General features: G+C 32.1%; 1 protein-coding gene across 1 annotated transcript in view; it reads left to right on the forward strand.

Annotated features, from left to right (window-relative positions):
* Positions 1 to 22745, forward strand: part of LOC121118450 (TOG array regulator of axonemal microtubules protein 1) — a 113504-nt gene that overhangs the window by 61001 nt on the left and 29758 nt on the right. The window contains exon 3 of the mRNA XM_040713036.2: positions 2096 to 3035. Within this exon, the coding sequence (XP_040568970.1) occupies positions 2096 to 3035 (940 nt within the window). The remainder of the gene's footprint in view (positions 1 to 2095; positions 3036 to 22745) is intronic.

Genomic DNA, 22745 nt, shown 5'->3' on the forward strand with positions numbered 1-22745 from the left:
GTCGATCTACATAAAAGGTAGTTAATTCAATGTGTATATCTATATGTTTATATAAGTGGAGTGTGGTGCCATGTCAATATTATTTTGTACTGTTTCTGATATTGCTTTTTCCATACTAAAAGAAAAAGTTGTTCAGGGTAATTTACAACAGTGATTGGGTGACTCCAATGAGTTGAATGAAATAAACAACATCACATTACAGGGGAGTCCACGGAGGTTGGGCTATAGCCTCCCCCTAATAATTAAGGATTTTTTTTGCTTTTTAATATAGTTTTTTTTGGTCAGGATGAAGTAAAAAATAAGGCGAAATTTGGGGTAAAAATTAAACATTTTGGAATAGCTACGGATTTTGAAATGGTTTTTCAAAAAAATGAAATCATAATTTTGTTTTTGAATAAGATTTATTTCATAATTTTTTCCAAAAAAAATTAATTTTTATAATTTTTTTCACAAAAAATTAATTTTTATAATTTCTTACCAAAAAATTTACTTTTCTTTGACTGGCTATGGATTTTCGATTTTTTTAAATGTTTTGTGAACAGCTGTGGATTTTTTGATTTTTTTTTTGTGTGAATAGATATGGATATTTTTAATTTGTTAGAAAAATTTATTAAACCATGCCTCTCCCGCCTCCCCCCCATATAATGCTGCAGACAGCCCTACACAAGTTTGGTCTAAATTAATTTTAATAAAAGTTCATTTTGGAGTAACGCTATAAAAAGTTACTCGACTTCCAACTTATATTCATAATATAGCTCCAAAAATTGAATATCATATTTTTTATTTGAGAGTAGGCCGGGGTACAATTGCGATTGTAAATTTTGAACTATGTAGTTTCGACCTCAATATCTATATTTATGTTATTGAAAGTGTGCTTTTCAGATAAAGCAGACAAAACTCTATTAGAAAAAATACAAAATTCTTGAGATGTCTTCCGAATACGAACGCTGTGCAGCCATTATTGTGTGCCTCAGTGGAGTGCACATGCCCAAAAATGCAAATAACTCCACGGATAAAGATGTTAGTCAGCTTAAAATTAATGTTGAAGGATTGGTGTCATGTTAGAATTTTAAATTGGCGCAGTTTGTCAAATGGGGTAAAAATAAACGGATTTATTTATTCGGGAAAAAATTCAAAAAAAATGAAAGACCTTTATATTTTTGGAAGTTGAAATGTGCCCTCCAACCTACCTGGATCTGAAAGCCCCTTTGGTTGTTCTGTAGAGAGAGTCCAATAAACGTGCACATAAAACTATTGACTCCTTTTGGGATAGTATTCTCGAGAGACTGGCCAACATCGTCAAGGAGATCTATATCGAGGCCCTTGCCAGCTTCAGAGCCAGGTTGGAGGCTGTGGTTGAAGCTGGAAGTGGTGGGGTTGAGTGATTGATTTCATGATGGATTTTGTATGTAGGAGCAAAAGATTTGTGAATTGATGAATTAATTTTGGCAAATAAATTGTAAAAAACATTAACTTTAAATTTTCCGGTTATAAAATGCAGGGTGGATTTATCTAATAGTAATTTATTATAGTACCATTTTAAAAATATCAGTAGCTATTACCATAAAAGTACCAGCATACCAAACAACAAAAGATAATCTGACCGTGTATGGAATTATCATCATTCTCAAATTGTTCCCTTTTATTGAAATAAGTCCCGGCAAGACATTGTATTCCGTTGTTGATGCGATATTTAAAAGCACGATTGGAGCCATTCATAGTCCATTAGCATTTTGGTTCGGATCAAAGTATTAAATGCGACTTTTGTATTTGACTGATTCAAGCCAGTCTTGTATTGTATATTAATTTGGATTAATATTATTTGGTGTTTTATCAAAGGGAATCCGTAAACATTAATTATAATTTTACAAACTGTTGACTTAACCTATTTGGAAGTAAAGTGATTATATCTTTTTAAATGCATTGTAATTTGCGATGTACATTGTTAAATATCAAAGAGGCCTTTTTCTGCTATTTCTAGACATGAACATTTAAGAACTTTTTTTGTTGAAATGTACACATATTTGTTCCAAATGTCAAAGATTGTTTCCTTACTTGTATTCATTACTAATATCAATTTATTTCCTTTTTTCAGGATCCGGCTCGTTGAGTTCAATATCAGCCAAGTCAAACAATTCAAATCATCATTTTGATGATAGTCTATCTAGCAGCAATTCCTTTCCCAACTCTCCTTCCTATCGAGCCTCTCCAGTCTCTATATACGGTACAAGCATCATGCAAAATTACAACGATAATAATATTGCAGATAAAGATGCTCACCCGGAGAGACGCTCTTCCCGAAACCAAAATAATCGCTCAAACATTCGATCTAGATCTGAAGAGAACGAACGGCAGAATGAAGTCAAAAATTTCGACAGGTCAAGGACAGAGTTGGACTTGAAAGGGATCTTGAGTAGAGAACCAAGTGCCAAAGACACAAAGTATCGCCGTGATTTCGACACGGTATCCAACATTGAGGAAGAAGAAGATTCAAAAGAAGTGTCAAAAGAGGACTCTGAACTTCCTCGACTCATTGGAACCAAGTCGCAGGCCTCAACAGCATCCTCTTCAGCAACACGGGATTCTGGAATAAGTCTTAATGATTTAAAGTTATTAGAAGACCACACTCCACCGATTCATCAAAGGCGAACTCCAAAGAAATTGGAATTAATATCTGTCAACGACCTTCCTGTTAAAGGAACTGCTCTTCCCTTAACCAATCGAAGACACTCTATTTCGTCCAATAAGTCTGGAAAGTCGAATCGAGACTCGGACGATTCGTTCGGATTTGCTGAAAGTAGAAAAAACTCTGTGGTTGCAGCAACCAATGCTAATTCTACGAAAACATTGCCATCACCTCTGCTCCGTCCTCTTGAAAATAGTCCATTCCTGAGTAAAATATCACGCTTCAAGTCAGAGGAGTCTGTCTCCACGAATTCAACACCTTTTTCACGAACTTCAACCCAGAGTAATTCATACGATTATGATGATGACTTTACTTCAGACGAGTCCGAACTTTTTGGAAAGATTCGAAAGTGAGTAGTTTTATTTATTAATACTTCTAGTTTGTAATAAAAAAATATCCATCAAGCTCAACTTTCAACATATGATCTTAAAATCTTTGTTCATTGAGAAGAGTGTGACTTTAATCTAAAATGATTTAATATGTTAGATACAACAGGTACAAGTTTATTTTTTTATTTAATCCTTCGTTGGTGAAATGGGATTTTTATAATTGTATATACTGCTTTTCATTCCGTTTAAGCAACATTTTTTACCCAGGACTTTTTTATCAAGGTTTGCCAATTTAACTAATTGATTTACTTATTAGTCGTTGTTTTGTGATTATTTTATACATATTTAGTACACAAACTCATCGAAATTGGAAAGTAAATATTTGGCAAAGAAAAGTAATGAATATTTAATATAAATTTATCTATTCAACCAAATTCTAAAGTTTTAATTACATAGGTTCATCAAAAAATTTATATTATTGAGACACCTCTTTGTTGACTTCTCTCTGACTATACCATTCATTGTAAATCCAAGGAGAATTAGATCAGTTGAAGAGAGAGTCTAAAAGGGCTTAAAATTGTCTTTACACCCTTTTATACTTCATTTGCAGTTGAGGCTACGGCCACATTCTGCAATATTTCAGATTGGAGTAACAAAGTCTTTATACCGAATAAGTTTACGTTAGAGTTATTGCAACTCTATAGTTAGAATACCCAGTATCTAGATAACTGTAACAATGCCCTTTAAAGGCCAATTTACTTTAGTAATAATTGTAGATATTCTCATTTGGGTGTATACTTATATAAGCTTCATTACTTGCATAAAGGAATGTTATGATGGTTAACGCAATAAACAAAACAAAAATACTTTTAGTATATCGAGATATTTCAAAAATAAGCCATAATTTCTTTCAAAGTAAAATAAAAAAACTTTACCAAGAGTCATAACAACTTCTCTATAATAATCTTAAAAATGAATTGTTATGTATGTAATTTTATGTTTATGGAATCTCATAGGGGTAAGGCAGCAAAACGTGGACTCAAGAGACGGATTTATGAATGTATCAAAAATGTTATATTTCCACTGATAGGCAAAAAAATAATGTTAAACACCATGGAGACAAGGTTTTTAAAAAACTTTTTCGCTCAATACGGCCACTTTCATTATCAATCACAGCCTTTACTTGTCACCTGAAGGCCATGCAGGAGTTGATGACAAACTTGTCTGACAAGTTGTTCCATGCAGCTACTGTGGAGGACTTCAGCGATTCCATATTTGGGAGTTAGGTCCTGTTGGTTTTCCTCTCCAAAGAGTCAGACTGTGGGCTCAAATCTGGTGAGGAAGGGGACATATCTCTTTGGACCAGAATCGAGACATGTTCTCCGAACACAACTTTCGGCGCTTGGAGGACGTGTGAGAAGGGGCATCGTCCTGAGTCCACACGTAGTTACCACCTGGATAGTGGTCTTCAATTATTGCAAAATGGTGTACCTATGCAACTTATATTAGGCTTCCTGGTCAATTTACTGTCCAGTCTTGAAAATGAACAGACATATCTTCTTTCCACCAGAGGTTATAACCAGTGTTTGTACCAGATATATGGTGTGGTAAACCTCTTGGACCAATTCTTTTGTTTCCACAAGCCAGCAGTCGTTCCGGCGCATGTGAAATTGATTAACTGGTTAACTGATTAATTTTCTAATAAAAGAAAATATTCACTATTGATCTTTTTTTCTTTATCCACGTGAGGATTGTCTTGCACCTCTCCACCCACTTTGCTTTTATACCCTCTGTTAGAAGATGGTGTGGGGTCCTTGTAAAAAAAATTAATCCCAAGCTGTGTTTAATAGCCCTCGTGATGGTCCTAGAAGCCACAGGTAAGCCTTTGGCGAGGCGATACATCGACTTAGTTGGATCCTCCTAAATATTCTTCTCCACATTTAACAAGAACTTCATATCCCTCTTTAAATTATGTCTCCACTTCCAGACACCTGGAAAGGTCTTCCCCATTTTTTTTTTCATCTTGTCCAACTTCAGAACCAGGCTCCCAGAACACTTAACAATGTCAGTAATCTTGATCACATTAACTCATATATCAGGGAGATCTGAGATGGGCAACCTTTTTGCTTGTTGTTCACTCATGATGATGAAATAACTAAATGATTAGTTTACTTTGTTTTTGTAATAAGGACGGCGGAAACAGAATATCAAATAAATAATTAGTAAATCCTTACATTGTAATGAAAATATTAGCATTAATTAATAGTTCAGGTTTTGCTGCCCTACCTTGTACTTATAAAAAAAAATATCGTAAACAAGTGCCTTAATTTTTGTAGTTGCAATCTAAACAATCTTTTTTTTTTTGTAGTTCTTGAGGAGAGAATATTAAGTATAAAGCGTATACGCTTTTATAAGATGTTTAATAACCAAGTCGGGGATGTTATAATGTTATATGTCTTTGTCCTTGTTGGCCTTGGAAATCATTTGAGTTGATTTCAACTTGGCACTAATTATTTTCTATGTCTTTACTAGATACGAATAGGGATTTTGATAATTTTAAATTCAAGTCCAGCCCTTCCCATAGATGACTTCAGCTTATCCAATAAAGCATCATTTGTGGTTATTCTAATCGTAGCTATCAATATAGAAAAATTTAACTGATGTCACTGATTGTATAATAAACTCAAAGTTACGACATGTTGGAGAAATAGTTGTTTTACAAAGTCATTTAAAAATGACATATTTTAATCGTTTTGTTGCCGGGAATTCAATTTTTTATTTCATTGCTTAGAAATTGCTCGTGAAAGTAGGGAACAAATGAAATCTGATTTTAATACTCATTTTCGGATATACGGTAAGATTTAGGTCATTTTATTTTTTTCCAATCAACTATCATTTATTTAAGCACTTCAAAAATGACATAAAAATAAAACATTGTTATCTAATAATAACTTGATAAGTTCTAAAAAATGCATAATAACTAGCTACAACATGCAACCATAAGTAACAACAAGGACTATGCAAGAGGCTGAAAATTGAGTCGACCTGTAAACAAAACAATGCTTCACTCTTTCCCCAAACTTCCCCAAAATATGAAGTTCTTTTCTGATCAACTTATTTTGAAATGATTTGTTCCCCTTTGTTTAAGCATTTATAGGTATATATTAACATTACCAACAAATCAATATTGTAGATTGATGATTGAAATAAAGCCATTTAAGGGACTCACAATCATCCAGGGTGTGGTATTGAAATCTGAACACTTACAATGAATGAATGTTGAGTGCCTAAAATTAATTCATATTTCGATATATTAAGCCATAAGCAATTATATACAAAACGAAATATACCTAATCGATTTAAGGAACGTACAAGTTGAGAAAATGACACTTGAATGTGGTCCATGAATTTCCATTGGCACACCCCAAACAGTTGGGTGTCTCCAGGACCACAGTCTATACCGTCAGTAAGTGCAAAACGTTGGAGAAGAAGAAATGTTTTATCAAAGAGCCCAAACTTTACCCAAAGGAGCTAAAGAAAACAGCCCAGACTAATCCTTCAACTCTGTGAGGGCCCATGAAAGAAATCTCAAGATTTCACGAGAAACTGTCCGGAGAGCTATCAAAAAGTGGGAAGGAAGAACCTTTTGAGGATGGAGAGGCCACACCAGCATTGAAAAAAACCTATTTACTCCATTACAAGACTCTTTTGAATTAGTTTTAAATAAGTCTGTTCAACTATTTTTTGACAATTTTGGACCCCTAGAGCCCTGATTCCAACCCACTGACTACACCATTTAAAGTTAATGTCGTGGGGAAGGCCTGCTGCTTCCGTCCTTCAAACACCAAACCCCTCAAAGACATGACAGAGAACTACATCCGCAAAAGGGGACAAACCTTCCACTTCCACTTGGAGCCATAATTGTTGCTAACAGCAGCTACATTAATGATTAAAAAATCTCTGACACTCATTTATTCATAGTCTTAATTTTGTTGAAATTCTATTGATTAATATATTTTATCCGGTGAAAGTTTAAAGTTCATATGGTCATTGGTTAGGCCTAAAAAATGACCGACATAAACAATTTGGACTTCACATGATGCCCCTTTATTGTTTATGCCGTCTTTAAAATGGTCGAATGCATAATTATGACATCATGTGAAAATGATCTATATCAGAGTTAAAGATTTAGTTATGGTATCATGGTTTTCAGTATTGGAAGAGATATATGTTTGATTTTATGACTTTACTTAAACATATGACTGTGTTTTGCAAAAAAAAAAAAAAACGTAAATTGCAAATATTTGCATCTGTTTTTCATTCAAAGTGTGGGAAGCTGGCCTTGAACACAAATTTATAATAGTGATCAATGTAGAGCTGTACTATGAGAGAAATATTCCATCTACTTTTTGTCATAAGTTCTTGAACATTTTATTATGAAAAAACGTTTCATTTCTTAATATAAAATCAATACGGATTTCCATCATAAAAGTTATATTTTGGGAAAGGAACCTCGCATTGACAAACTTTTAATCAATATTTTGGATATTTTAAATTAGAATTAGGATCGGATTAACATATATATATATATATATGGGTATCAGTTATTTTACATTGTGTGAAAGATAAAGTTATTCAGTGTGCGTGTTACAACATTTTGGCTTAATTTGATCCTTTTTTATTCATAAATCTTTCTAATGTCCAAAATGATTTAATTTGACTTCAACCATTGACTCCTACCAGGTCTAAAACGAATCTCACAAATTCTTGATAAATGCTTTGGATGTGGCTGCCCACTGCTTCTCGACGGAAGCCTTGAGATTATTCATGGTCTGTTGAGGGGTAGCACAGTCTTTCTTATACACTACACCCGAAATGACATAGCCGGAGGGGCATCAGTCTGGGGAGGAGCGTGGGCGAGAAAAAGTTTAAAGTTTCCGATTTTTACGTTCGCATTACCAGCTTCTAAATGTATTTTCCAGCTGTCATCATGACAGCATGGTATTGCATTGGAAATATTCAAAAGCTCTCAATCTGTTCATCTGCGTCTGGAGGATGTAGTAAAAAAATGACATATTTAATTAAAAATAAAGCTAAATTTTTTTGTATTTAATGTATCACAAATTGGGATTGAGTTCTATTTTCTTCATTCCATAAAATACACAATATTTGTAATTAAGTCATGCTCCTTCAAGTTTTGGGCCACTACTCTGTAGACGTTGTGCAACCTTAAAATATTTATAATAATATTTCAAACTGTATCAAATATATGTTTTACAAACGCTTATAATCTTAAAGATCTTAATTTTTTTTACACAAAGTAAAATAACTCACACCCTAATATGTTTTATTTCATTCAGCGAATTGTAACTAATTTCTGAAAGTAAATTGTTAATTTGTTAAGCGACTTTTTATACCTAGAAATGTACTATGGATATTCTCTATAATAGTTTCACCTCAATTCTTTTTTTTAATTACATAATAATATAGATAAGTATATATGCACAATCTACCTACATAGACACATGACGTCAGATTTAGAATGAGAGATAGAGTAATAGAAAATAATGATATCTACTAATAAACTAGAAAAATCCTACTCAAATGATATGTGATAAGGTATGACATATATTATGAATATTTTACTCAAAAAAAAATAACTATTAGTAAAAGAACTTAACAAAACGTCCTACTACCAGCACAGACCGATTCCACACTTTCCCCTAAATATCAACAAACTCCGTTGTATTTTTATATTTTTGGATTAATATATTTGGGAATCTGAAAATCATTTTTTATTTTTCATACCTGTCATCAATAATTTGTATTCCTAACATGTGACTACATCCCCGACAGTGAGTTACACTGAGGATTTATTGGGAAGTTGTAAAAATATGATTACTATTTCTTTTTTAGGTACCGACTGTATTCAGAATAATTTACACCTTTATACATCCTCTTTTTTTGACAATGATTTGATCAAAAAAAATAATATTTGTAATGACGTTAGTATTCCTCAATTATTAAAACAAATAAGAGCTCGTTCCAGTGATTCAGACTTCCGTTGAACTTTAGTTTGATTTAGCTGCATCCTTGACTAATTAAAAAAAAAAAACAATCTTCGTTTTTCAACAAATCCGAGGCAAGCCATTAGGAGCGGCTCACACCAGAGTCAAAAGGTACATACGAAAATAGGTTGCTAAACCAACGATGTTGAACGTAACCTAACCTTGATATGTACTTTGCTACTGAATAGATCAATACACTAAATAATAATGTTGTATATGTCCTTAAAATGATACTAAAAATTGATCCTGCCCCACGTGCCGTCCTGTCCAATCCTGTTCTTCTCGTTGGTCAATGAATAATGTCCCAAATAATATTATTACTTCTTCAAGGCATCCCTCTTACTAATATAAAGGGTGTCTCTACAGATCGCGTACGAATTTTTCCAAGCTCAATGTTAGCAAGATACTCAAAAAATACAAAGTGAGGTCGATTTTTGAAGGATCAACGGTAGAACTATGTTTCATTGCTTTATGAAATCTTCCTTAAAATCCATATCGTTTTTTGTGGGTTCTTTGGAGTATGTGCCTCTTTGTCCGATACACCACCAAAAATTGGCCCAAAGACACAAATAAAAAGGATACAAGCAATAAAGAATGGTTCATAGGGCAATCAGGCAAATTTCTACTTGTCCATTTCTCCACCCAAAATCGATCTAATAAGACTTACACAATTTATAAATTTATATAAAGATTGAGTTTATAAGTGTCCACCCTTGGCGTCCACCAAGACCTCTATTCTAAACCTGAAGGCCATTCAAGTCTTCTTTACATAATTATCCGACATGTCAGCTAACTTCTTCTCCACAGTAGATCATACACATGTGAGGTGGCACATTTGTTTATTCCGATGGCATCCCATCCCATATAGTCAAGAGGTTTGTAGTTTTTTGAGGTCACATGCTCCATGGATCATGGCCACAAATTTGCAATTTTGAATTTACATTATTTTATTGTTTGTTTGCCCTTGTGACTGGGCGGCGTCATTCTAGAAAACAAAATTGCCTTTTTGGGTCGTTGGTCTTCAACTAGGTACACATAGTTGATCTTACCTATTGGTACACATTTTATATGGTTCTATAGTCAAATTTAAAGAAAAGGTTTTGTGAGGACATTAATTTTACAAAATCATCTGAAAATATGTGCACAACTTGTATATAAATTGTAAGCCCTCAACTTTAATAATTGCTTCAATACAAGGCCAGAATCACTTGCAGACCTTGACTATCTAGTCAGACTCATCAAAGTCGTGTCATCGTCTTTATTTTATTTTTACAGATAGAATTACTGTTTATAAGTGGATAATATGTCATTTTATGGTTAACAATCCAAAATATCATAAAGGTATAAGACATGAAAACTATGTAATGAGACAAAGACAAGTAAATTGTTCATTCCCTTAATAGTTATTAAAAGTACTCCTAATGACCTTTTCATTGTTGTTAATCTGGGCGTAGATAACGTAATTATTATGCATCAAAGAGCATTATTGTAATAGTCAAACGTGTTGGACATATCCACTAATTCCGTAGTGTCATTACATTGAGGAGTCCCATTTTTGGGGAGATTATTTTACCTCACATCATGGTCTACTCAATAGAGAAATAAATATATAGAGAGTACCAAGGAATTGGGATTGTCGGTTTGTCGGTTGTGTCATATTAAAATCTTCGGTCTTCATCAATAAGCATTAGCCACAGATACAGTAATACTTTAAGATAAGAGTACCATATCAAATGTTTCAATAGGATACGAACTGATTTATTTTTGTTGAAGTTTGTTAATAAATACCATAAATTAAATGAAATATACATATGTGTGAAGGTATAACAGAAAAATAATTTATCTCTGGCTGTATTATTATATCAACGTCAATTAAGGAAATTAAGTTGATTGCTTAACTGTTTATGACACCATCAAAGTTAATCAGAGCTGAATATCATTTCTTTAGTTGGAATTGTCGATAATTAATTGACAAAAAAAGTAAATAAAAGTGAAGTGATACTACAACTTTTTGTCAGTTGATACCCGATCTAACAAAGAAGGCACAACATTTTTGGGGAAAAATAGATTGATTTCCAACATAAGGAAAAAAAAATTAATTCACAAAACACTGCATTGAAACTTATTTACTACATTGTTTTAGCATGAATGTGTGGAAACGCAACTCTCATCATGCTCACAGCTTTCTCATATAAGATTTGTTAGATGATATACGATGTTCCATACTTTTTTAAATACATACAGTATTTGCAAGCTCATAACTTAAGTCAACGATCCACCAGTGTTACTTAGTGTGGTTTTTTCACAATTTTTTGAGTTGACAACTCATTTGGTTGACAACTACGATATTTGTCTTATGGCTCGTTTAAACTAATTTAGCAAAAAAATTACTTTTGTAAACGAAGGACCAGACTCATTAAAATTGAACGAGATTCTACTCGGCCTATTTTTTGGGATGATCCCTTTCAAACAAAGGCATAATTTGTATAATATAAACACGGTAAATGTTTTCCATTTTCACAACTTCACTGACAACGTTCACTATTGATGGATGCCAAATAAATAGTAAATAACATGGCGCCTTCAAACTTGAAACATATGTTTTATAGATTATATATTTTCTTATACATTGATTTCTTAAAACAACGACTGCCTTCTTTTGTTCACCTCGGATACTTTGGGAACCGTCACAACATCTATGCTCAAACATTTGACCTTCTTGTCCCCTTCTTTATCTATGGTATGTTCTATTAAATGGCATCGAGATTAGGCTATCTATAAATGTTTTGGTAAAAACTAACAATTTATATGCGCCATGTACTATTTGAATTCTAAAGATATAGTGATACTGTGATTTGATTGTTTTAATCTAGAAAAAAAAAATAACACCTTCATTTCAATGCCTTTTTTCTTTTGTACTATTTTGCCAGTTTGTCAATGTTTTATGAATTTAGTCATATTGGCATTGAAAAAGGAGGGATTTATCAAAATTGGAATATGTGAAACTTTCATATGATATTCTGATGATTGCTTTTGAAAAGATATTTTATTTTATTTTTGCATATATATATCAAAAGTCTTTGGAATGAAATGATCCCCTATAACATAAGTTTTCAAACAACGGTTCCCCTACCCCAGCTTGGGTTAGGGTGGGGATGACAGTTATTCAAGATAGTAGCCCGAAAAAAAAGAAAAGAAAAAATTAAGTTCTGTTAAGCAACTGAAGAAGAATAAAATTTTGAAATTGTCCCCAGAACCAAATCAATAGTTTGGAAAAAAAATTAATTAGAATGACCCTAAAATTCACTTAAACATAATCAGTATATTTGTTTTGATTGGTATTGTATTTCAAAGAGTGAGGTGGCAATTTCCTCCATACTTCTGGATATATCACAGGTGGAAGAAGCTATTTGTTTATTTTTGGGGGGGATTTGCTCACCCACACTTTGAAACTCCTAGTCTCAAAACAACGACCAAAAATAAGAAATAAGACTTGGATATAACGAGTGGTCGATTAAAATCAAGTCTTGAACGGAGGAGATAGGTTTCTTTCATTGGTAGTGTCGAAAATGCCCTTTTCCAACCTGACAAGGGTCTTTCCACCCCCTTTTTTATAGCTCTCTGGACAGTATGGTGTGAAACCCCGAGATCTTTTACATGAGCCCTCATGGACTTGAGGGGATTGGCCTTTGCTCTTTTTTTCAACTCCTCCGGATCCAGTGGCGTATTTGACATAGCCTTCTTCCTGTTTAATGTTTTGGACTTGTCGACGGCGTATACGGCTGTCCTGGAGACGCCCAACTGCTTGGAAAGCGCAATGAGAAAATTCTTCGATCACGTTCTAGAGTTATTGTTCGGACTTGTACAAAAGGTAGAGAGCTTTTTTTTTTTTGTAAAACTAGTTGTTAATGCTTTAATATTTCGAATTTGAGTTAATTTCAATCACTCAACCTTTGTATACTTGAGTTTCATAACACTTGGGACGTTAGAAGAAATTTTTGACAACATTTAGTGTACCTCAAATTATGATTTGGGATTGCCAATAACTTTCTCATTGGAGAAAAACCAGACAAGATCTTTCACAGAAAACTTCTGTTTTAGTTTGATGAAAGTATTGTATTGCGTGACATTTTTCTCCCTGTTAGACAGGGTTATAAGCTGCTCCTTTGCGATCAGCATATGAGTGATACCGTAGGTATGCATTAATGACACGGGGGTTAGTTGAACAAAACGCTACGTTGATGCTGTGAGCGATTGCATTCTTCGATTAGCCGGGATTTTCTCAATATTTTTTGATTATTTCCATCGAAAAAGCAGGAGTTTGGACAATTTTAGCCACTTTCAGGTCACAACGCTTCCAAAAAAACTATAGTTTGTGGGTCCTTACTATCCTGCTTCACAGATTTTCTGAATTTTTGGACAAATGAAAAAGTGTACCCGACCGCTTTAGTCAAAAACAACACGTTGTCTATTCAACTTTTTAAATTGCACAAAATACACAACAGTACACAACGATCTGGTTCATGATTAGAAGAAGATGGGGTGTGTTGTTGTTACTAGTAAGTTTGAAAAAATGACGTAGTAGTGTAACATTCGTAGCGGACTTAAGGGGGGGGGGATTAGGTCAGAGAAAATTGTGAACGTTTAAAAGAAGTACCCTCAATAAAATTAAATGAAGCTGGCATTATGAAATAATTACTTTAATGTAAGATTTGCCTTAAGTTTTAAACCGTGAAAAATTCCGGAAAAAGGGTATCTTGAGAGATAATTCCTTTTTTTATACATGAAATAAAGCTGAATCATCAAAAAAAAAAAAAAATGGAGAGGAATCTACTATGCTATGAAGTATTTTAACTATATATAAGAAACTGTTCAAAACTAACCAATCTAATCAAATTGAATCCCAACACTTTCTTATTTTTTTGCATAATGAAACGTCTAAGTTCCATATCATATCAATCAATCAATAATTTTTTGAGGATTCCCTTGGCAGGTGTACGTTTAAATATAAGTAAATGTGTTTTGAAAAAAGTTTTACAAAAAGTACAATTCTTACTTAAAAAATAACCAGTGAAACAAGATTATTTAATATATAAAAACTATTTCATACAAACCCTTTCTTTTGACTGTTTGTTAGAAAATGAATTAATAATTTTATTATTAAAATATGAAATTTACAGCTTCAAAAGGCTGTTTCCTACCTCTAAATATGGAATAAAAAGTCTTAAACATTTTTTGTTTTTTTATCATAAGTTTCAAAAAAAGAAAACTAATTTAGGTTGTAACAAATTGTCTGAAAAGTCCACGTTTCACACATAGATCGCACTATCTTTTTTTATTGGTCTCACTTTTAGTTAGTATCAACTTTAGAAGGAAAAGCTATTAAATTTTCATGAAAATTTTGTTCCTAAGTTTGTGAGTAATTTTGCTAAGTATGACGCTATTTTTGATATTTCCAAAACCATGGATCAGAAAACAAATTTTGTTTTAATTTTACATGGCTTTTTTTCACGGAGAATAATAGACTTTAAGCTAAAGAATGGCTTCAAAAGCGTTATGACCGCTTTTATCCATAAGGGAAATAAAAATAATTAATAGTAGTAATTTAAAAAGCCTATCTTGAATTTAAAAAACAAGATATTCTTTGTTAGGCCTGATACTTTTCAGGCCATGTGTCTTAATCCTTTTTTTAATTCAATTGATTTAATTGAAACAACTCCCAATTTGTTTACATTTCAAAAACCAAGAAAGTAATTATACGCACATTTTTTTCCATCCTTTATTTGTGTAGGCTGCAAGCCAGTGATGAACATCACGAAAATACCAATTACATTGTACAAAAGTATCAAGTCACATTACTATTTATAGAACAACTTTTGATAAATGAAAACGACCAAGTTACATGAATGATGATTAATTTTTTTAAACAAGAAGATTCTCTATTAGGGTGAGGATAGTGGAATAAAATTATCATGTTTTGACGGATAACACAAATTTTGTTCTTGTTCTGTGTATGGACCTTATATAGTCCATACGGCCCTATCTATTATTACTTTTTATACTGATATACAATTATTATTAAAGGTTTTATATCTTTTAATAGAAAAATTTACTAATTATAATCCAAAAATAAATTAAATTTTCATCTATGTATCTTCTCGATATATATTTAATGATATGTATTTTTTTACTTCATATATTATCTCACTAAAACAATTAGGAGAAACGTGATTTTGATGTAATCAATGAAAGACAACTCTAAACCAATTTGTGATTTGTTTAAATTCTCTACTTTGGTATAATTATTTTGTAATTCATATGTTCTCCTTCACATGCAATAACAGTCCCAACAACCCAAAGAAAATATTGTCAGCTTTTGTTACGAAGCCTGTGCCTATGATGACAGTTTGTAGCCGATCCAAATTTGGATGAGAAGTGCAACATAATTTTCCTCCAAGATGCCCTAACCGCAAAGTCCAGAGAGTTGAGGTCAGGGCTGGAAGAGGGTCACATGGAAGTAGTCCAGAAGTCAGTAATATTGTTGTTTATGGAAGGTTTGTTTATTCCAGGCTGTATGGGGCAGTAATGGGCTTTTTGATGTTTTAGGTAGTCCGTATAAAGATGCCCAATGGTGGTTGTAGTCTTCTAGGCACTGACACAGGGTCAGAGAAGATCGTCAATATCCTAATTTTTTTTTTTTTTGCTGTTGCCCTGACATTTTTACATTTAGGGATACAAAATGTCATACAACATGTGTTATGTTTGCTTCAGCTGCTTTTAGTTATATAAAAAAAAACCATGTAATTAAAAATAACATGGATTAAAACGCAGTTAACCTACTGAAAGATTTGGGTTCATCACTTTGTATAGTCTATTTTGTTGCCAGCAGTCGATGTGTTTCTTTCTTTACCCTTAATCAGTTTTTTTTAACCCTAGTTGTTTTATTAAAATAAGTGGTGAACAATTTCAAACAATTATTGAATAATAACTCTAATTTTGGTAAGAATTTGTTAAGTACTAACAGATTTTGGGCCATTTTTCGGAGGGTTTTTCCAGAGGAAAGATTGTGTTATACAATATAGGTAACGACGTAATGTTCACTATTTCAGGGTCGTTATTTAAATTGTTATATTAAATAAATAACATGGTTTTACCTCACTAACACAAAAATATATAGTAAACTTAGTTATCAGCTGTCATTTTTTATCTTTCTATTCTCCTTATCAGAGTTCTACACATTGATGTAATTAAAATTAGCTATTATTAAGCTGTTTACACGTATCAACAACGATTTGATTATAATTCCATAATCAAGTAAAAATTGGCAAATTCCAAAACTGAATTTCAGTCTTGCTGTGTGTTTATTTTCGGTGAAAAGGTTATCTGTTATGATAAAATTGATATAAATCGCAAACAAAGTCTAAACAAATCTAAAACAGTGATTTTATTAGTTTGTACTACTTTTTCCAAAAATTTCATGGTCTCTGTGTTGTAAGTAAATATACTTATTCGTATATATACCAGGTGGTCCACTGAAATCTGAAAACTTACTAATTCAATAATTCATGAAGGTTGAGTGATTCAAATAAATTCTTATTTCAATATACTAAAACATAAGCAATTAGTACAAAACAAACCAAACCTGAGCTCTCTAGCTTACGTACAATTAGAGAAAATGGAGAAACATGAAGGTGATCGACAAATTTCAATTTGCGCAATTCTCCAGGACCGCCGTCAAAACTGTCAGAAAGTTCAAAACGTTGGATAGGTAGAAGGGCTATGTCAAACAGGCTAAACTGTATTCAACAGCCTAGGCCAATTCCCGGAATTCCATGAGGGTCCATGTAAGAGATATTGGGGTTCACACCAGACTGTCCAGAGAGCTATCAATAAAGTGGGTTGGAGAGGTCACTAACTTTTGACACAAGCAATGAAATAAACCCATCTTCTCTGTTACAAGACTCTTTTGAGTACTTTTGAGCTCTGTTTTGACAGTTTTGTCCCCCTCCCCCTCTTTTCAACCCTGATGCTAACACCCTAGACTATATCTTTTGTGTAAACTTCTGCCGTCATAGCCATCATGACCGCTATGGGGGGAGGGGGCTATAATAATTATTAATAGAGAGCTCCGATACACTTCCATTTATAGAATTAACTTTTGTTGATATTCTATGGCTTAATTACTAAATAATATCATGTTGATATTTAAAATTCAAAGTGCTTAGAATTTAATGGACCACTCCGTATATATATAAATATTTCAATAAAGTGTCAACATTGTTTGAACGAAGCTGCCACATTAGACTCACCCTACTTATTATAATTAACAATGGAACAGCTCTTCCTAACATAATCATCTATATACCAATTAAAATTTCCATCAAATTATTAATAATCACATTAAGTGGGTGTCATGTTATTATATTATCATTTTGTATAACTGCTCAAATGTATGTCTAGATACGTTAAGTATATAAAAAAATATATGTACTCCTTAGAACGGACTATTACTCAACTTTGTTTCAAATTTTGATTTCATCCTACAAAGAAAAAAAAAAGAATATCGTAAATAATTTTGATGATCCGTCCAAAGGCTTATCTTTTATTTTGTCATTTTTGAAAAGAAAGATCAAATTATACCAAACTTTGATTAAGTTGTGCGGACTAAAGGTGATAAAGTAGAAAAAACTATTTTTCCACTATTTTTTTTTTCTTACAACATCACAACTTTTTCAACTATGGCCTAATACACAAGGCAACATATTTAAAACGATGTTGTATTTTCTTTGATTGTATCTAAAAAGGTTTTAATCCATGCTGGTTAAGTATGTAGATGTCTCTAATAGAAATCTGATTAATTGTTGTAAGAGAAAGGGTGAGAGAAATATAAAAGATCTCCCCATAGCCCAGGAATCGGGTCTGATTAATATCATAATTTTGGACAACTTTTATCAAATGTATAAGGTCTGTATCTGTGTTGGGCAAAATTGAAATTGAAAACATTACATGTGAAGAAATTGATTTATCTTATTTTACGAGTAAACGGCGTTTTTATATTCTTCCACTCTAGAAACCGTTTTCAAAAAATATCATTTCAAAGGGAAACCAACGCCGACTTCTAATGAATGCAATCCCAAAGTGGATAAATAGTTTGTGTTCTTCCTCAAAAAGCGTTCCCTGTAGACAGTCCTCAATTGCAATATAAATACAAGAGAAAGAAAAAAAAAGTACCCTTACTACTCATATATATAATTGTTAGCGAACCATTAAATTAATTAGTTGATTGTTGTGTTCATTCAACACTCTCTGACATAGAAAAATGATACTATTATCTTGAGTTATGTGCTTATATGTTTTCCTTTTAGTTTTGGCATGAATTAAGACTTTGGACCCTAGATTTGTCGGTTTTTACACCTGTGGGAAATTCCCCTGGGGAATAAAATTAAAGAAAATATTTGACATACATTTTCACAGTATAATAGTATTTTATGTGTAGAGACGACTGTTGGAATTCCAATGGAAGCTTATTTGTCATTCATCTGTAAAAACACTTCAATAATTAAATACATATAATAATGAATGCTTTTACTAAGAATAAGCCACTTTTTTGAAAATTACAACATATCAGTAAGCAAGGATCACTATTATTCATAGTAAACACTCTTCTCTTAGTAAATATTTTGTCTCACATGGGTGATTTTACGCTCACGCCAATTAAGATAATATTCCCATGCCTAATTATAATTTCAACGTCAACCGAAATGAAGAAGATGATTGATTATTTTTTTTAAACATGGTCATACCTAAGTCCAAATTGCTTAGAATTGCAGACATTTTGGCAAATGAGTTTTTAATCCATCTTCTGTATATCTTTCTCAATTACCTCTTAAAATATACTTTTATGATTTACTTGTGGTTAAGCTATTAACAATTTTTGATTTGTACATATATGATGTACCTTGTGCCTTTACAAAAAATTATGCCGACGATGCACTTACTTGTATAAAAATCCTAACAATGAATACTTTATCACAACTTTAACTTCTAATCTGTAAGTCGTATAGATTCACTTTTGATCTTTCACGATTGTAAATGTAAAATAAACTTCAAAAATATCATACCTAAATTTCCCAGTATCTTGCAGAAGATTTTTTTTTATAAATGAAGAATCCAAGCTTCTTCACAATTATTTTATCGTAGACTAAATATGAAAGATAAATTAATTTTTATTGATTTTATTTTTAAAATATAATTGTTAATCTTGTTGCTGATATCTTGGTTTTGACAGCAAGACAAAGAAATTTAAGCAGTGGAGGTAAAAACTAAACCAACACTTCAAATAATCAAAACCAAGATAATAACATGACCTTCAGAAATTGACCCTTGAATATCTCGTTTTTATGACTGAGTTTAAGCAACTTTTACAATTATATTTATAACTATATAAAAAAGGTTTTTTTTTCTTTTTATAGATTTTGTTTATTTTGATTTTTAGAAAAACCCTTTATGTATGATACCAAACGTAGGTTTTTTATTGACTACAACACTAGGTATCTTCATAACATCAGCATCACTCATTTTTCTTGCCTCATAATAGTGCTCTGTTTTTAAATCGTTGAACTTAAATTGAATATTGTTGATTTATGAGTAATACAATGATACTAAATAGATAATACTCTACTAGTAAATATGATAGGCTATCTATTGGGTAATTGAAAGTATATTTTTCTTTTTTGACAGGTTGAAAAATACAATTTAAGTAAATTGAAGCTGCATGATTGGTAAAATAAATTAAAAAACTATTTTTCATGAACCTCATTCAACTGATTGAAAAAAAGATAATCATGCGTTGTTTTAAATTAAAATTTTCCCTCGTTCCTTAAAATATTTAGTTTAAGGTTCTAGTCTTAATACTTTTGCCATTCATTCATATTAAAAATAAAAACATGACTCAGTGATGAATCAAAGTATTTTCATTATTGAACAATTGGGGACAAGGTTACAACATAATAAGTTCATTTTAGTCAGTTTTGTTGCCCTCAAGCTCAATCACTCTTTCTATACAGATACTACTGTCTGGTCCGCTCCATTTCTCTTTGATGCTGATATTTTTGGCATGGACACGTCTATTGCTCCTTGTCTCCAGTTTCCTCAGAAAAAATAGTCTATAAGGTTCAAATCTTGTGAGCTGGATGGCCATATGTCTTTTGAGTTGGCTTCCAGCAATTCCAAAGATTTTCAACAAGCAAATATATCTGATATCACACCCAGGTACAGTTGCTAGCAATCTCCGGGATACAGGCTACAACCTTCATAACGCTAATACTGATTACCCTAATCCTTGTGTCGAAGATATATGGAGACATAAGATTTTCATAGTGGCCGGAAACTCCAGGTGTTTGAGACATCCTGGAATCTCTTACCATTTTTTTAAATTTTGTCGATTGACTTTTTACTCGTCTTGCACTATGGTGCAATATTTGCATCTACTGGTGGAATGCGAACTGTTCTAATTTAACAAAGGAAGACTTAGTGGTGAATTGCTAACTATGTAAAAACATTAGCAACATTGGATGATGCAATAAGAACAATATTTTGCATACTATTTAGTTCAGATATGGTTCTTAATGGCTCTATAAACAAAAGTTAGATGTACCAATTCTCCGCATAGTTTTGCCTAAATTATATTAGTTTAGAATAAAAGAGGATATCACTAAAAATAATAAAAAGTTTGTCTTTTTATGACTCAATTTTAAGTGTGCGCTGAATATCTTAAAACTGCAATATTACTTGATCTAAGAAATATAATTTTAGCAAGAGTGTGTGTAGTTTAAGCTTAATGTGTCATATTAATATGTAATAGTAAAATAAAACTACATTTCCTCGGGCTGTAAATCATATAAATTTTTTGGGAGTGAGTTTTGCTGCAGTTAGAAACGTGGACAATTTTTTTATATCTATTATCATCATCCTTGAGGAGTTATAATTGTGAGTCCCTATTAAAACATAGTAGTAGTTTCCGCCCATGTCTAAAATACGTGCCGAGTAGGACTTGTGTTTCCTTTCCTTCATTCATAGCTACAGGTATTTAATCTCTTTCATGACACGTCATAACAGCTCAGCGGCACATCTCCTTCACATTTTTCAAATAAAAGGGTTTACCATGTTAATTGTTGGGTTTTTAAACATGTTCAAAAAGCTTACGCTTTACAAACCAAATCATACCTTTATTATAACAGCAAAGAACATCTGCTGTCCTTCAACATAAAAACAATCCTAAACATAAATCAATAAAAGGACAAAATTCAATTTTTTTATTTTATTTCATATATACAAACAGTTCAATATTTCATAGGCATATTTGAGTTGCAGTTTTAGCCTTTGTATTCAAATTTGTGAGATGCGTTAAGATATCCTATAATTTTAGCTATATGTGATGACCTTTTTTGATTCAAGGGATTTATATTGGTCCTAGTATGGTTTTTAAATGGTGCTGGGAAAAACATCGAAATACAAATGTTAAACATATACAACGTTGAATGTGCAAAATGACGAAAGTACAAAACTTAGAAGAGTAAATGTAAAATTAAGCGAAAAATGATTTTTTTAAAAATATATATATACATTAATTAGTTGCAATTTCATCATGGCCTTTGTTTTTTTAGATTTTTTTTCTTCCATTATTATTTTTTTTTTTTTAAATTCTTATAACAATTGTGGATTTTGAAGTTTTACAGCCGAAATTTTGTTTGTTTTACATTTTGAAAGTTCGGAGTTTTGTCCATTTTACCTTTTGTATTTTGGATATTTTTTATCTTTTTGACGTTTGACGTACATTTTAGATAAAACTTAAATATAACAATCAATTTTGTCTACATTAAGTGCTATATGTATATTAAGTGTATAACATCTCAATAGCTGTTTTTTTTTTACTTCATTCTCTTTACATTAATTTCATATATCTATACATTCCAAAAAAACACATAAAAGCTTCATTATATAATAAGCATTCATTAATTCATTTTTCATTGTTCAAACAAACAAACAAACAAAAAATGAGCATGGGTAAATGAAAAAAGATAACAACATCTTAACGAGAATCTGCAATAAAAACAAAACTATAAGACAATTCCATTCCTTTCGAACTTTCTATCACTTCGCGGGATCTAAAGAGGAGTCTGTCCAGACCAGTAGATATGTAAGAGTTCTTACTTCTTGCGGCGTAGAGGATAAATAGCATATTTGTTATTAAGCATTCTATTTTGAAGCAAAATCTATGCTTAGGCGGTGGCATTACCAGCCAGCCCCAATCTTTATTTAGGACTTGTAGTATTCCCTCAAAAACTCAGTGGTCACATGAGCACAATATTAATCACAGTTGAACATCTAAATAGTTTAGGAGAATCATTTGCACATAAAAAAATAATGGCAATTATTTTTAAAGGAAAGGAATGTAATCCAGAGTCGATTTCGAGAAAATCATTTAAAGTGTGATTATGTGTTGACGGGCCACATCTGTCTTTTTGTCTGTTTGTCCAAGTAACATCAATCCATAAAATGCCGAGTACTCCCGTTAGTTACTAATTGTGGCCTAGAGGGGTTGTATTAGATAACATATTTATTCATATATTTTGCCTAATGAAAAAATTAATACAAAATACA

This window comes from Lepeophtheirus salmonis, chromosome 1 (genome assembly GCF_016086655.4).
Source record: "Lepeophtheirus salmonis chromosome 1, UVic_Lsal_1.4, whole genome shotgun sequence".
In the NCBI taxonomy this organism is placed as follows: Eukaryota; Metazoa; Arthropoda; class Copepoda; order Siphonostomatoida; family Caligidae; genus Lepeophtheirus; species Lepeophtheirus salmonis.